The sequence below is a fragment of the Ceratotherium simum genome, chromosome 11, assembly GCF_057802395.1.
Source record: "Ceratotherium simum simum isolate JZ-2026a chromosome 11, ASM5780239v1, whole genome shotgun sequence".
In the NCBI taxonomy this organism is placed as follows: domain Eukaryota; kingdom Metazoa; phylum Chordata; class Mammalia; order Perissodactyla; family Rhinocerotidae; genus Ceratotherium; species Ceratotherium simum.
In genome coordinates, this window is record NC_141910.1 from 11,395,433 (window position 1) to 11,412,052 (window position 16,620).

General features: G+C 41.7%; 1 protein-coding gene across 1 annotated transcript in view; it reads left to right on the forward strand.

The window, feature by feature from the left end:
• Positions 1 to 13,611, forward strand: part of EVA1A (eva-1 homolog A, regulator of programmed cell death) — a 56,990-nt gene extending 43,379 nt beyond the window's left edge. The window contains exon 3 of the mRNA XM_087436412.1: positions 12,354 to 13,611. Within this exon, the coding sequence (XP_087292538.1) occupies positions 12,354 to 12,730 (377 nt within the window). The 3' untranslated portion in view covers positions 12,731 to 13,611. The remainder of the gene's footprint in view (positions 1 to 12,353) is intronic.
• The last annotated feature ends 3,009 nt before the right edge of the window (positions 13,612 to 16,620 follow it).

Genomic DNA, 16,620 nt, shown 5'->3' on the forward strand with positions numbered 1-16,620 from the left:
TCAGTTTCTCATTTTTCAGCGGATTCTCCATTTGATGTCTCTCTCCAGTGAACTAGTTTGGACTTCTTTACATGGTACCTGGGTTCATTCTCAGCATATGTGGAAGACTTCATAAGGCCTGGATTTGGATGTCCCAGAATGTCACTTCTATCTCATTCTATTGGTCAAAGCAAGTCACAGCACCAGCCCAGATTCAAGGGGGTTGAGTCTTGATGGGAGGAGTAGTAAAGTCACATTCCCTGTGTATTTTTTTTTTTTTTTTGCTGAGGAAGATTAGCCCCGAGCAAACATCTGTTGCCAATCTTCTTTTGTTGTTTGAAGAAGATTAGCCCTCAGCTAACATCTGTGCCAATCTTCCTCTGTTTTGTATGTGGGTTGCCGCCACAGCATGGCTGATGAGTGGCGTAGGTCCTCGCCTGGGATCTGAACCCGTGAACCTGGGCCGCCGAAGAGGAGCACGCCAAACCTTTAACCACTACACAATGGGCCTGGCCCCCCGTGTCCATGTATTTTTAATTTTCTTTACTTAGCTGTATTTTTAAGTATTCTATACTTCATTGATATCACTTTGTAATAAGTATGTTATTTTATTGGAATTTAAAATTTTAAATTATATCATACATATATTAAAATAATTACCACTCCGTTACTCTTTTCTGGCTTCCAGCCCTGTGTATCTAAATGCCCTGAACATGACTACTTGGATGTGCCATAAGCATTTCAAGTTCAACCTGGCCTGGGATGGAATATTGTCCTTATCTTTCAATATGTTACTTCTTTTGTGTACCACTGAGGGGACCACCTACACCAGAAATGTAATTTTTAGCTTTTGATGCATCTTCTTCACTGCCCATACCCAAATACTTAGGGTCCATCCATTTAGCCTCTCAATGTCCCTCAAATGTGTCCCCTCCACTTTATTCCACTTTGGTTCACGCCTCATCATGTTTTTGCCTGCCTTGCCATGATGGCATTTTCAATGGTCTGTCTGCCTCCAACTTGCTTCACAGTCTGTGTTTTGTAGCAAAATGATCTTTCTAAAATGTAGGTGTGATGATGCATTTTTTTTTGTTTTTTACAATCTTTAAGAATGTACCAAAGATCCTCCTTATCTCTGGGATAAAATCCAAACACTTTTGTGTGGTTTAAAAGTTAGGATTGTTTTCAGCTGCAAATAATAGAAAACCTCAACTTGGTGGCCTGAACACATAGGAGTTGTCTTACCCACATAAGAAGAAGTCTGGAGGTAGGTGGTTTGCTAGCATTGGTCCATTGGCTCAAAAATGTGGGAGCCAACATCTCTGTGATTCTCATGGCTTGTCTTTTATGCTTTTCATCTCATGGCTACAAAGTGGCTGCTGTTGCTCTTGCCCTCGTTCAAGATTGAAAGAAGGCAGAAAAAGGAAGGAGGTTCCAGTAGCTCTCCTCTCATGTTTCATTGGCCAGACGTGTTGTCACATGGCCATCTTTAGCTGCAAGGGAGGCTGGAAAAATGAGAATTCTAGCTTTTTCAGCCTCCAGACCAGTGGTTCATAACCAGGGGTGATTTTGTCTTACAAGAGGATTTCTGGCAATGTCTGGAGATATTTTTCATTGTAACAACTGGGGCAGAGGGGCTGCTCTTGGCATCTAGGAGGTGGACAAACATCCTACAATAGACAGGACAACCCCCACAACAAAAAAATAACCAGTCCAAAATGTCAATAGTGCTGAGGTTGATAAAACATGCTCTAGGGTAGACGCAAGCAAGGGAGAAGGGACTTGCAGAGGTTTGAAGTTTCTAGGCTGCAGATTTTTATGTGGCTTACCAGGGCTTTTTGTGCCCGACCTTGACTTCTCTATGCTGTTATTTAGTTACAGCCCTCCTGCCAAGACCTCACTCCAGTTGTTCTAAACCACTTGCTGGGCCTTTTCTCATCTCTTTGCTTTTGCACAGTCGTTTCCTTTTCCAAGAATTCTTCCCTTCAGTCCTGGACTGGCTAACTCTCTCCCAGTCTTCAGAACTCTCTGAGTGTCATCTTCTCCCCTCACTCCCCACCCTGGCTTAGGTGCCCATCCACCTAAGCACCATCCAAGTGATCTCCCCACGTGTGTTTTGTTTCCCTCTATCTCAGCACTTGGATTGGAGGAATTAACATTTCTTGTTCTATCTATTTGCAAGCAATCCCTTGGGATCATTATATAGTAATTTATAATGAGGACAATAATCTCATTGATACTAATAACCTCATCAATAACTTCTAACAGCATCATTAGAAAGATTAAATGGAATGATTGCTCTTTTTAATTTAATGTTTTGAATTGATAACATGTTCTCCAGGCTCACTCTCCCATTCCCTTCAGATTTTCCTTAAAAGTCCCCTTCTCAGTGAGATTCCCTCTGGTCACTCTGTCTGTCTCCTCCTTCCAGCGTATATTCAACAATTCATAGCCTCCTTCCCATTTTTCCTGTTTTCTCCCCCTAGTTACCTATCACCATGTGACATACTACCTATTTTATTTATTTACCTCATTTATTATCTACCTCCCCTACTAGAATCTCCAAGGATCACAGAGATTTTTGTTTCTTTTGTTGACTGCCATGTCTTCAGCATCTAGAATAGTCCTTGGTACCTATTAGATGCCCAACAGATCGGTGAATGAACCAGGCTCAATGATCAAACAATATAAAAAGGCATAAAGTGAGAAGTCTTCCTCCAGAGGTGCCCCCTCCATCTAGTCCCCAAGTTTGATCCCTCACTGGGCTTCTCTGCATCCTTCCAGAGTTTTCTGTGCAGGTGTAAGAAAATATGAACATACAGTCTCATCTTCTGCACTGTTGTACACAGGTAGCGTATAATATGTACTGGTTTGTACTTTGTTTTTTTCACTGAACAATATATTGTGAAGATATTTCATATCAGTGTAGAAAGAGCGTCCTCACTTTTTTAGACAGCTACATACTGTTCTATTGTATAGATGAACCATAGTTTAACCAGTCCTCTATTGATGGCCAGTGGGAATGGTTCACATCTTTTCAAACAGGGCGACAGAGCTGTAGTAAATAACCATAGCATGCATACGTGTTTAAGTGTTTTTGTAGAATAAATTCCCAAAAGTGGAATTGCAGGATCAAATGTATATAAATTATTAAGATGTTATAAATTATTATTAGTTACAATAAATTATTAATTAAAATAAATATTACCAAATTGCCATTTAAAGAGTTTTACCGATTTACTGTTTATAAGATGTATGAGAAGGCCCTGCAATAGTATTTTCAAACTGTTGGATTTTTGACAATCTGATAGACAAAAAATAATATCTAAATGTCATTTAATTTCTGTTTCTCTAGGTCACAGGTCAGCACACTTTTTCTTTGAAGGGCCAGATAGTGATTATTTTCAGCTTTGTAGGCCATCAAGTCTGTGTTCTCGTTACTCGCCTCTGCGCTGTAGCATGCAGAGCAGACACAGACACACAGACATGAATGGGGAGGGCTGTGTGCCAGTAACAAAACAGGCAGCTGGCCAGATTTGGCTTGTGAGCCCTAGAGTGCCGGTCGCTGCTCTAGGGGAGCAGCTTCTCATATGTTTAAGAGCCATTGGTATTTCTTTTTCTGTGAACTTCATATCTTTTGTCTTTTTCTTAATGCTCTCTCTAGTTGCTCTTTCTAGATTAGCCCTTTGTCTCTTCTGTCACATATTTCAGATATTTTTCCTAATTTGGCATTTGTCTTTTGACTTTGCTTACAGTAATTTTTTTTCAATGCAGATGTTCCATGTTTTTCCAATGCAGATGGAACATTTAACCAATATTCTTTGAATGTGTAACTGCAGGTACGGCTGTGCAGACCGTGTAGTATTTAGCCAGAATGTGAATCACTTTTTCCATGAGATTGGTGTGAGGGAGATGGTCCCAGCAGTGAGGGAGCCTAGCCCACCATAACTCAGTTGATAGTCACAAATTTGGGGATTTGAGGAAGTATTGTAATTTCTGTTTTCTATTATCCCCCTTTATATGGGGATCTGGTGAGGGCTGAGAACATTTACGTCTCTAACCCTGAAGGCTTTGTAAACTCAGTAAATTTTTGTGGAATAAATAAAGTAACCATTAACTGACCTATAAAATTTGCAAAAAAAGTTAACAGTTGGAATATCCCCTCCTGGAGAGAGTTTTGTGAAAGTGGTACTTTCATGCATGGCTGTTGGCAAGATAAATTAATGTACCACTTTTGAAAAGCCACTTGGCGATGTGTATCAAGAGGTATAAAAATATAAATCTCTTTTGACACAAAGATTCCTTTTCTGAGAATCCATTATAAAGCAATAAATTGAACAAATAAATAAGCAAAAAAGTAAGTAGTGAAAAGCACAAAAATATTCCTTCCATCATTAAAAAAAATTTGCAAGAGCCTAAGTATCCAAAGGTAGGAAACTGTTTTTGTAACTTGTGGTGCCTTCACTCGATAGAATACTATGTAGCCATTGTTAGGCATGATTGACAGGAAGACTATGAAGCAATACAGAAAGATGTTATACATTGTATGAAATGTATATCCTTGCAGGGAGGGATGAATAGGCAGAGCACAGAGGATTTTTAGGGCAGTGAAAATACTCTGTATGATACTATGGTGATGGGTACATGTCATTATACATTTTTTGAAACCCATAGAAGGTACACCACCAAGAATAATGTAAACTATGTTCTTTGGGTGATTATGTGTCAGTGTAGATTCATCAGTTGTAACAAATGTACCACTCTGGTAGGCGATGTTGATAATGGATCATGTGTGGGGGCAGGAGGTATATGGGAAATCTCTTAATTTTTGCTATGAACCTAAAATTGCTCTAAAAGATAGTCTTAAAAACAAACAAAGGAAATATATCCAGAGGAAAAAATATATGTTGTATGTATACTTCGATTATAACCAAGTAAATATAAATAACTATGTACATATTTATATGAGAGAAAGAAAGAACAGAAGAAAATTCACTTCACTGCACTACATAGTCTGTAGTTATATTCAGATTGTGAGATTATGGTGATTTTATACTTTTCCTTTTCTCTACTCTTCTATTGTTGTACTATCATATATATATATCAGATATATGTACACAAACACATATATATTTATTCACATATAATAAATTTATTAACTGAACTTTTACAAATTGTGTATTCATGATTTAATTCAATAAATATTTGTGAGATACATACCATGAGCAGGGCACTGTGCTAGATGCCCTGGAAATCCAAAGTGAATCATGTGGATTCTGCCCTCAAATTTCTCACTGCTGTGTGGGAAAGATAATGGTTACATAACTAATGATAGTACGATGAGGTATAGTGCTGCCTAGATTGGAGGGGCTAATTAGTCACACTCTTCCTGCCTTCCAGACTCAAGGAGTCAGAAAAGCATCAGAATACGGAATGAACTTCAGTGCTGGCTAAGCCAGATCAGAGAATGTGTCAGGGCTTTCTCCCTAGCTCCCTTTGAGTCCTAGGGCTACAGGCCTGCAGCTCTTTCCCACCGCAGGTGAAGAAGTGAGCAGGGTGGATTAGGATGATGGGTAGGGTAATGCAAGGCCTCTTCTGGGGTGCTTATTGCTGAGGGGTGGGTAAGGGAAGAGAGGGGAAGCTGAAAGAGGTGAAAAGGAGTATACGCCAGAGCCAGCCTAGTGGGTACAATGACTCTCCAATACTGCTTCCTGGGGAAGAACAAGTCAGGGCTGGAAGGAGAGGGAAGGAAGCTTCCTCCAGCCTTTCAGAGAGGGCAGAAGTGTTAGTAGGAGTCTGCTTTTCTATGGGGAAAAGCAGAATCTCGTAAAGAGACATCCTTGCAATGCCTTAAGAGTTCAGAGAAGAGATTATGCTGAATAATCCCTGATTCCACACAAGCCCTACTGTTCTCTTTAAAGCCTATTTTTAAAACTTTTTCCTTTCCACTCAAGGGATTGCAAACTCTGGGGCAAACAAGAAAGTCCAGGCAGGGAAAAGATTACACTTGCGTGGACACCAGCTGACCTGGCCTGGGCTGGTGTTGCTGTTCTCTCCTACAGTGTCTGCTGGGCATGATCTGACCTCTGAAGGTGCAAGTAAAATTAGCCCCAGGACCTCCACATAGGGCCTCTTCCTGCCCATGGAAACAATGACCTTGCAGGAAGTGAGATACAGCAATACATTTATTTTTATTTATTGAGGGAAAACAACCGACAATACCACTCCCAAATCTGCTTCCTGGGCAATTAACAGCTGTCTAGATCTGGTCAAGACCAGGGTGGATCACTGGCCAAGAGGAAGTGACCTGGAGGAGAGAAGAGAAAAAACAACCACAATAGAGCTACAGTTTTTATTTTTGCAAAGAATGATAAAGAGAAACAACACAAATTATATCAGCTGTGAAAATCAACCTGCGTCACCTGCCTAGGACCCAGTGAGGCCCAGTAAACACCCTTGCCCTCTCTGGTTGATTTTACTGGGCTTCTCTGGGAATCCATATCTGAGACTGCTACAGGCAAAAGAGGATGCTTTCTGATCTGGGTGGCAGGATAGGATGGACTAGTTAAGCTAGAGGAAGAACAGTGGTTTCTAAGATTCAGTTCAGTAAGCATCTTCAAAGTTAACCTATGTAATAGGTGGGGTGAGGGCGTTCTGTGGAAGAGACAGAGACATACACTCACAGGGAAGGGAGGGTGGGATGAGAAAAGGAAGGAAGGAAAGAAGGGAGAGAGGGAAAGAAGGAGAAAAGCAAATAGATTAGATGGGTGGATGGATGGGAGGAAGGAAGGAAGGAAGGAAGGAGAGAGAGAGTGAGCTATCATTTATTGATTGCCTCTCTGTGCCAGGATCTGGGACAATCCCTTTATGCTGGTCATCTGTAATACCTTTAACCTTTACCACAATTCAGCAGGGTAGGTAAGTAGTGTTTAAAAGATGAGTCTGAGATGAGGCTTCAAATGCAGGTCGGCCTGATGGGTTTCCACCCTGGTAAAAGCATGGATTTGGATATCTTTTCTAGAAAACCTTCTCAGATCCCCATATCTGAACTTAGCTTTTCCACTCGCCTTTGTGTTTCCAGAGATCCTTCTTCATGCTTCTACAGTAGCACTTCCCTTTGGTACTGGGACCGGTGGGTCAGCTTCCTTGCTGGACTGTTAAGCTTCTCAAGACGAGAGCTCCCTAAGTCTTCTCAGTGTTGGCTGAACATCAACTAGGTAGAGTTCAGTTTCAGCCTCCTTCACTGCATTTATTTACTTATTTATATTGAGATATAATTGACATATAACATTGTGTAGATTTAAGATGACAACATGTTGATTTGATACATTTATATATAGTCACATGCCACATAATTATGTTTCAATGACAGACTGAATATACGACAGTGGTCCCATAAGATTAGTACCATATAGGCTAGGTTTGTAGTAGGCTATACCATCTAGGTTTGTATAAGTATGCTCCATGATGTTTGCACAATGACAAAATTCCCTAATGATGCATTTCCGAGAATATATCCTCATTGTTAAGCGATGCATGACTGTATTGCAGTATACTTTTGTAGTGTTAGTTAATACCTCTTTCACATCACATAATTATTATCTCTTTTTTGTGGTAAGAACAATTAAGATCTAGTCTCTTAGCAACTTTGAAGTCTATATAATATTGTTGCCTATAATCACTATGCTGCGCATTAGATCTCTAGGATTTACTAGTTGCAAATTTGTACCCTTAAACAACATATACCCAATTCCCCCACCTCCCAGCCACTGGTAAACAGCGTTCTACTCTCCGTATTTATGAGTTTGGCTTTTTTAGATTCCACATATTAGTCATATTGAATAGTATTTGTCTTTCTCTGTCTAACATTTCGATTAGCATAATACTCTCAAGGTCCATCCATGTTGTCGAAAATGGCAGAATTTCCTTCTTTTTTATGGCTGAATAATATTCTCTTGTATATATATACACACACCACATTTTCTTTGTCTGTTCATCTGTTGATGAAACATAGGTTGCTTCCATGTCTTGGTTATTGTGAGTAATGCAACCATGAACATTGGAGTGCAGGTATCTTTTCGAGATAGTGACTTCTCCTTCTGTTTCCTTGGTCATCTCAATACATGTGGAAAAATCGTTTGACAAAAATGCAACATTCTTTCATGATAAAACCCTCAACAAATTGGGTATAAAAGGAACATACCTCAATATAATAATGGCCATATATGACAAACCCACAGCTAACATCATACTCATTCGTGAAAGATTGAAAGCTTTTCAATCGCATACAAAAGCTCCACTCTTTTTACTCCCCTCTTTATATTTGTGATGTCACAATTTACCTCTTGTTATATTGTGTTTGTTAACAGATTATAGTAGTTATGATTATTTTTAATACTCTTATCCTTTAACTTTTATACTATGGTTAAGTGGTTAACACACCATCCTATTACAAAATTAGAGTTTTCTAAATCTGACTGTATATTTACCTTTACCAGTGTGTTGTATACTTGCATATGTTTTCATGTCACTATTTGGCATCTTTTCATTTCAGCTTGAACTCCTTTCAGCCTTTCTTGCAAGGCAGGTCTAGTGGTGATGAACTACCTCAGCTTTTGTTTCTCTGAAAAAGTCTTTATTTCTCCTTCGTATCTGAAAGATAACTTTGCCAGATAGAGTATTCTTGGCTGGCAAATTTTTTTCTTTCAAGACTTTGAATATGTCATTCCACTCTCCCCTGGCCTGCAAGGTTTCTGCAGAGAAATCCACTGATAGCCTAATGGGGCTTCCTTTGTAGGTTACAATCTTTTTTCCTCTGGCTGCTTTCAGGATTCTCTTTTTCTTTGATTTTTGACCATTTCATTGTAATGTGTCTTGGAGAAGGTCTTTTTGCATTGAGATAATAAGGTAATCTATTACCTTCATGAGCTTGGATGTCTAAGTCTCTCTCCAGGTTTGGGAAGTTCTCAGCTATTATTTATTTAAACAAACTTTCTGCCTCCTTTCTCCTCTGGACCCCCAACTATGCTAATATTTTTACATTTGATTGAATCCCATAGATCATGTAGTTTCTTCACTCTTTTTTATTTTTTTCCCCTCTGTTTGCCTCTAACTGGGTTATTCAAAATTCCTGTCTTCTAGGTTGCTTATCCTGTCTTCTGTTTGATCTACCCTGCTGCAGATTCTCTCTGTTGCATTTTTCATTTCATTCATTGAATTCTTCAGCTCCAGAATTTCTTTTTGGTTCTTTTTTGTAAGAGGTTCTTTTTTTTTGGTTCTTTCTGTTTCTATCTCTTTGCTAAATTTCTCATTTTGTTCATGTATTTTTTTCCCTGATTTTGTTGAATTGCCTATTTGTGTTTTCTTGTAGCTCATTGTTTCCTCAAAACAGCTGTTTTGAATTCTTTATCCATTAGATCACAAGATTTTGTGACTTTGAGCTCAGTTATTGAAAGATTATTATCTTTTGGCGATTCTTTCCTGATTCTTCACGTTCCTTGTAGTTTTACATTGCTGTTTTTGCCTTTGAAGTAGCTGGCACCTCCTCAAATCTTTGCTCATTGCCTTCAGATGGGGTATTCTGTTCATTGATCCTATTATATCTGGGGTTCTCTTTAGTCTGGTATTTATACAGCTGCTCTACACTTCTTCCTCCCTCTTGTGGTGGAATTCTCAAGCTTTTATGTCATCTCTGGTTCTTACAACTCACTTGGCTGGCTGCTGGAAACCTCTCTTTTATTTTCTAGAAGGTGATGCTATAGCTCAAGTTTGTGGTTTCTCTCTTGCCCACAGAGCCTGGTCTCTTTTTCTGACAGCACTCCATTTACAAGGAGCCACTGCAGAGTGCAAGGAGGTATAGGTTTAGCACTTGGGGCATTGGGGGTTCCTGCTAGCTAGTGGGGAGATCCTTGGCTGAGGTTATCCCAGAGGCTCCTGGGTGGATTTCTGTGCTGAAGTCCTGAGAGCAGTCAGCAGGAATTGTGTCCCTGTAATGGCCTTTGATATTCTTACCTGCCTCTTTCCCAATCTCTGATCTCCTCCCTCCCCCTGGTCATGGAGGTCCTGCTTCAGTACTCTGGATGTTGCTGGAGAGAAATGGGTTTCTCCTGTAGCATCCAGCAACAGCCAGGGTAGATGGGCACTCACACACTGCTCTCCTTTTGCTGGAAAAATTCCTCTTCCTCTCTCCACTGCATCCAAACTCTTTTTTTTTCCTCCAGTGGTGTGCTGGAATCTCCCCTCTAGAGGGCTGAACTTTTACAAATTCTCTCTTGTCCAGGGGTATTTGCCCAAGTCAGCACTCTCCAGGTGTTCTCCATCCGCAACTGGGAGGGGTTGGGACAGGTGAACTGGCTCCCCTGGTTCTGCAGCCCAAACCCAGGTCTGTGCCTATTACCAGATGAATAGGTGGGCGAGACTCCTCCCGGGTGCTTGGCATGCATTGTTGGATCACACAACTCCCACAGAGGCACTTTTGTTTGTAGGTGGATTCCTAATTCGTTGTTAAAAGAGGACAAAGAGTAGAGATGTCTTATGCCTGCCGTGATGTTGATGTCACTCCCCTTTCACTGGAGTTACATTCTTTGTTGACTACTCTCGTTAGACTATTTGTGTTTTCTATTTTCTTCTCCACTCTTCTCTTTGTACCTATAATTTATACCTATTTTATGCACATCACTGTCATTTTGGTGGGGATTTCAGAGAGAAGGAGAGATCATAAACACGTGCATTCAATATGCTGTGTTTAGACTGATAGAGCCTTTTTTGAGTACAATTTAGAATGCATGAAACTTCAAAATGCCTAAGTCCTTTCATGCAGCTGTTCTATTTCTAGATAACTAACCTGTAGAAATAATTCTCCATATGCATAAAGAAATATGTCCAAGAACATAAGGACATTGATTCTAGCATTGATTGTAATAAAAAAATTGGAAACAATTTATATGCTATCAATATGGAAATGGCTAAATAAACTTTGATAGGTCTGTACTACGGAACATTATGCAGTAGTCAAAAAGAATGCTGTTGACCTAAATTCTTAAAAAACCCACAAAATAATATATATTTTAACTCATACTTATAAGTGAATATAGATTATGGAAAACTAATTTGCTGTTGGCAATCTTGGGTCCTGTCAGCTTGACTGTGCCCTGTGACTCAAGGCTAGGCATGTCCCTATGTTCTCACACCTACCTAGAAAGTGAAAGCTGATCACCCAGAGGTTCTCATTCTGCTGAGCACATCATATGGAGATGATCACTGGGCCCACTAAGCATATTACTCTTCAATGGAGTGATTATTTTCTTCTCTCACCAAGGAAGAGCTCAAATTCCTCCCCCACGAGTTAACTTGATGAGGTCACTCCAAAATGCCTACACTGGCTTTCAATCTGTGATCGTATGTTATCTATTGCTGCATAGCAAATTACCTCAAAACCTTGTGACTTAAAACAATACACATTTATTATCTCTCAGTTTCTGTGGGTCAGGAATCTGGGTTTGGCTTCACTGGATTCTCTGGTTCAGGGTCTCCCACAAACTTGCTACAAGGCCAGGGCTGTGGTCACCTCGAGGCTCCAGGATGATTCATTTCCAAGCTCACTTACATGGCTGTTGGCACAATCCAGTTCTTTGAAGGCTGTTTAAGCCAGAGGCCACTCTTAGTTCCTTGCTATGCAGGCCTCTCGGTAGTATAGCTTACAGCATGGCAGCTGGCTTTGGCAGAGCCAGTGAGTGAGAAAAGCCAGAGAGAGAGAGACAGAGAGCATGAGCAAGTTGGAAGTAAGTCCTAGGGTACCTAGTCTTAGAATCATCCATTGCTTTTGCCATAATCTATTTGTTAGAAGTAAGTCCTTAGGTCCAACCTTCTAGGTCCAGCCCTCAAAGGGAGCGGCTTGCCTAGGAGTGTGAATACCAACATGTGGGGGTCATCTTAGAAGCTGCCTACAACTTCTAAGGTAATTAACGGGATTACAGGAGCAAACTCAGAAGGAAAGATTTTTTCTGGTATAGGCAAAAAGAGGCTTTAGACAGATAAATCTCTTAAGCAAATGGCATCTAAGCACAGTTATTTGCTTATAGTAGCTGCTAAATAATATTTTTTATTTCTTTTAACTTTTCATTTTGAAACAATTTCAAACTTAAAGTTGCAAGAATAGTAAAAGAATCCCATACACCCTTTACCTAGGTTCACCATTTGTTGATAATTATATTTTGAATACATTATGCAGTTTGTCACATGGGAAGGCAATATTTGTGACCATCAAAGCTTTGGGGTCTGGTGAGAGGTGTGCGATGTGGGCCGGAGTCATATTTGCTCTCTGCATATGGAGTTGTCATCTCTCAAATTCTCTCTTCTTCCTCCTTCTCCTCCAGAAAATCCCGAGCGAGCAGCTCTGTACTTCGTCTCCGGCGTGTGCATCGGGCTGGCCCTCACCCTGGCTGCCTTGGTGATGAGGATCTCTTGCCACACAGACTGCCGGCGGCGTCCCCGGAAGAAGTTCCTGCAGGACCAAGAAAGCAGCAGCAGCGACAGCAGCGACAGTGAGGATGGCAGCTCGGACACGGCGTCTGACATCTCGGTCAGGAGACACCGCCGCTTCGAGAGGACTTTGAACAAGAACGTCTTCACCTCGGCGGAGGAGCTGGAGCGCGCCCAGCGGCTGGAGGAGCGGGAGCGCATCATCAGGGAGATCTGGATGAACGGCCAGCCCGAGGTTCCAGGGACCAGGAGCCTGAACCGCTACTACTAGGGGCAGGAGCAGGCGCCGCAAGCGGAAGGCTCTGCAGGGAGGGTGGGCCCGAAGGGCTCAACGCAGTTCTGCTAACGGTATGGTGGCAGAGATAAGTAGGACACGCCCATTTGCTAGCCAGGAGGACGAATTTCTCCTTTTTCGCTAAATTTATGGAGAAGTAGAAAAACCAAGTCGGTTCATCAACCTTTCTGGGTCTTGGAATGGTGCTGAAAACCCCTCTCCAACAATGTGCATGGAGATTAGAGAAACGGGACTGTGGTTTCTCTTGATTTCTGAGAATCTCAGAAATTTCTGCCGACTTCCTTGCTATGTGTTATTCCTTTACAAAAGGAAAGATTATCATAGCATGCGGGCTGGGAATAGCAGGGTGAACTTAACCCAGCAAATGCAATTTTCTAAATGACTCCGTGCTATGGAGGTGATTCTGATCCAGAGAGCATGATCCATGCTTATTATTTAAGGCTGATTTTTTTTTTTTTTAATCTTGTGTTGTAATGGCAACCTCGTCCATTTTAATTGGCACCTCAGGGATTAAAATCCTATTTTTTAGTATAGTTCCCACCTCATTCATGAAAATGAATCCAATTATTGTATTATGAGAGATGTGTCAGTGAACTAGAAAATGTCAATAACCTTAAAGGATGAAGGGTCTTATTTTAAATAGTTTAAAATATATATATTAACATGCATATTTGAAAATGCTGCATAAGAATAAAAGCTGTATTTTTTTTCCCTTTTGGAGAGAAGAAAGTTTTGTTATGGCTCTAGATCATCATGATTTTAAACATTTTGGTAAAAAAAAAGTTTGGATTTCCAAGAAAAGAATGAGAATGAGAGGTGAGGAATAAAAACAAAATTAGGATGGGATAAAAAATAAATGTTACAAAAAATCTTTTTGTTTCATGTCTCTGTCTTTGTCTCTGTGGTTACACTTACCTTATATGGCAGTCCTTTTATGTGGCTGGGTATGGACTTTTGCCAGACCCTTCAAATAACTGGAGACTTGGGAGAAATGGAGAAACTGGAGAATGGAGAAACGGCCCCTGTGTAACTAGGGGCTTTTCATTTTCTGTATGTTGTATGTTATGGTTATAGGAGAGTTGAGTGATTGTTAAGCAGACAAAGGAATGGAAGACTGACCTAAGGCTAGAAATAAGGTGGTGGCCCTGTATGGAGAGGGAGAGTTGGCAGGGAAGGAAGAGAGACAAGAGTGCACCCCATTTAGAAATGGGGTAAAGAGGAGGAAGCAGCATCTTCCAGCCTGATAGACAGGAATATGAGCTCTAGCTGTCTGTCAGCTTCCTTCTCTTGCTGTGGAGTGAGTTCCTTAGGCAGCCTGTCTGGATGGTCCGGAGCCTTCCTTCTGGGAGAATCTCCCTTGTCCGCTGGCTTCATCACCATGCCTGAGAGGATGGTTGGGAGGCTTCCTCTGCTGGGGCCTCTATTGCTTTAGCAACCCGATCTCTGTGATGAGGGCTTGGAGGGCTGTCTTAAGAAGTGAAGTCACAAATCTCTGTGTGCCAAGGAGGCAATACATTTTCTTGAAACCCTTGGTGGCTGGCCTGATTATATCATTTTGGGTGGCCTCATTAGCTAGTAACAACTGCCAAAAATCCTGTTAAATCGGCATCTCTCAATCTGGGTTCCCACCCTTGTGGATCAGCCCCTTGGCAGCAATAGCAGCAGTCATCCCATTCTCCTGGGTTTTAGATTAACATCATCTGCCTTGGTGTCTGGCTCTCAGAAAAGTGAAACAATGGGGAGCTGCCTTCATCGCCAGGATGCATCCAAAGCTGGTAACGGGAGGAATATGATGCTTATTAGGCAGGGGCTGGGGGACTGCAGAGGTGGAGGTGTTTGGGAAGACTCCGGGGCGTCTGCCTTTCCTAGTGCTCACTCCAATATCCTGACTCCTTTCTACTGAGTCCATAGAGTTTCCATTTTTAGGATGATGAGGGCTTTGCCTGAGGCACAAAATAGGTAACTAGGTACCTAGCTACTATACTAGGTAAAGGTTCAACCCACTGCTTCACTTCCATATACCATGGATTCCGGCTTTTCAGCCAAAGATAGGGAAACCTCCACTGTTGCCTTCTCTATCTTGACTCAAGCAGCCCCACATTTTAAGTCTGTCACTCACTCCTGGTTCCAGTTTCTGCACTAGGACACTTTCATTTGCAACAGAAAGATACTCAACTTAAGAGCATTTACTGATTCACGTAAGTGGGAAGGGCAAGGTTGGATCTGGCTTCAGGGATCACTGGGTCCAGAGGCTCAAATGCTATCAAAAGTTGGGTCTTTCTCAGCTCTCATCTCTGCTTCTCTCTGTTGCTGGTCTCATTTTCTTCTACTGCAGATGAAGCTGTAACACACTTGCACCAGTGTAGTGTGTTGGACTGCTTGCTACTGATCAAGCTCCCACACAGCTCACGGGTTGTGTGTGTGTGTGTGTGTGCACACGCGCACGTATGTGTGACACAGTTTCATAGCTTACTTAGCTCAGAAGACAACATGGAAGGGATGCTTTGGGTGTAGCTTCCCTGTTCTTCCATGGTTCCACAGAGAAGCGCTAGCTGACAAACATCTGAGAAGACATTAGGTAGTGTAGGTGCCTTAGGAAGCTCCCACCAACTTCACTTAATTAAGAGCTGCTTCCTGTGCTGCGAGGCACAAGTGGTCATTATCAACTCACGGCACATCTGAACCCACTCAGGGACCTTTGTCATTGGCAGGGAATGCACCACAGGCGCTTCTGGATTTACATCATTCCAAGGTAAGGACACAAGAGGAAAGAAACATCTTGCTTCAAGGCCAAAATATAAAATCACAGGGAAGGACTATTTGGCCTGGCTCATGTAATGTGCCCATCCGTGGATCAGCTGTTGTGGCTCAGGGGGTGGGTCTGGCTAAGAAGAGAATGGAGATAAGGTGCTGGGCAGATGCTACCGATTGCCACTGCACCGCTCTTTCTTATCTTCCTTGGTTTTCTACTCTTTCTCTTGATTTTTAGTTTTCTTAATGTTATCTTTTTTCCCCACCTCCTTCAATATGAGTCTATCCTTCTAATCTTGACCCACTGATCTTCTCGTTCCACATATCCGGAGACATCGCATAGATTGCAGTGGCTCTAATAACCTCCTGCATGCTGATGATTTGCAATGTCTCTCTCCAGTCCTGTGTAAGTTTCAGACTCATATTGCCCAATGGGCCTCAACCACAGGAGACAGTTGTGCTACAGGAAAGATTGGCAATGTCAGGAAGACTTTTTTTTTTTTTTTTGGTGAGGAAGATTGGCCCTGAGCTAACATCTGTTGCCAATCTTCCTCTTTCTTTTTTGCTTGAGGAAAAAAAATTGTCCCTGAGCTAACATCTGTACCAATCTTCCTCTATTTTGTATGTGGGACGCCACCACAGTATGGCTTGATGAGCAGTGTGTAGGTCTGAACCTGTGAACCCCAGGCCGCCTAAGCAGAGTGCACAAACTTAACCACTACTCCACCGGGCTGGCCCCAGGAAGACATTTTGGTTGTCACAAGTGAGTGTGTGGGATGCTCTTGGTATCTGGTAGATAGAGGCTGGCGTGCTGCTAAACATTCTACAATGCTGAACTCAGCCTTCAAGCCACTCCTATCAGGGCCCCAGCATGTGAGCGAAGAAATCTCCTTGTGATTCCAGCCATGTGACTCTTCTAAACCAAAGCCCCAGACATTGGGGAATAGACATAAATCATCCGTGTGGAGGCCTGTCCAACTTCTTGGCCTACAGAATCCATGAACACAATAAATCGGTTGTTTTATGCCACTAAGTTTTCAGGTGGTTTGTTACACAATACATAACTGGACAATCCCCCAGACTGCACTCACCTTCTCCCGAATCTACTGCTCTCC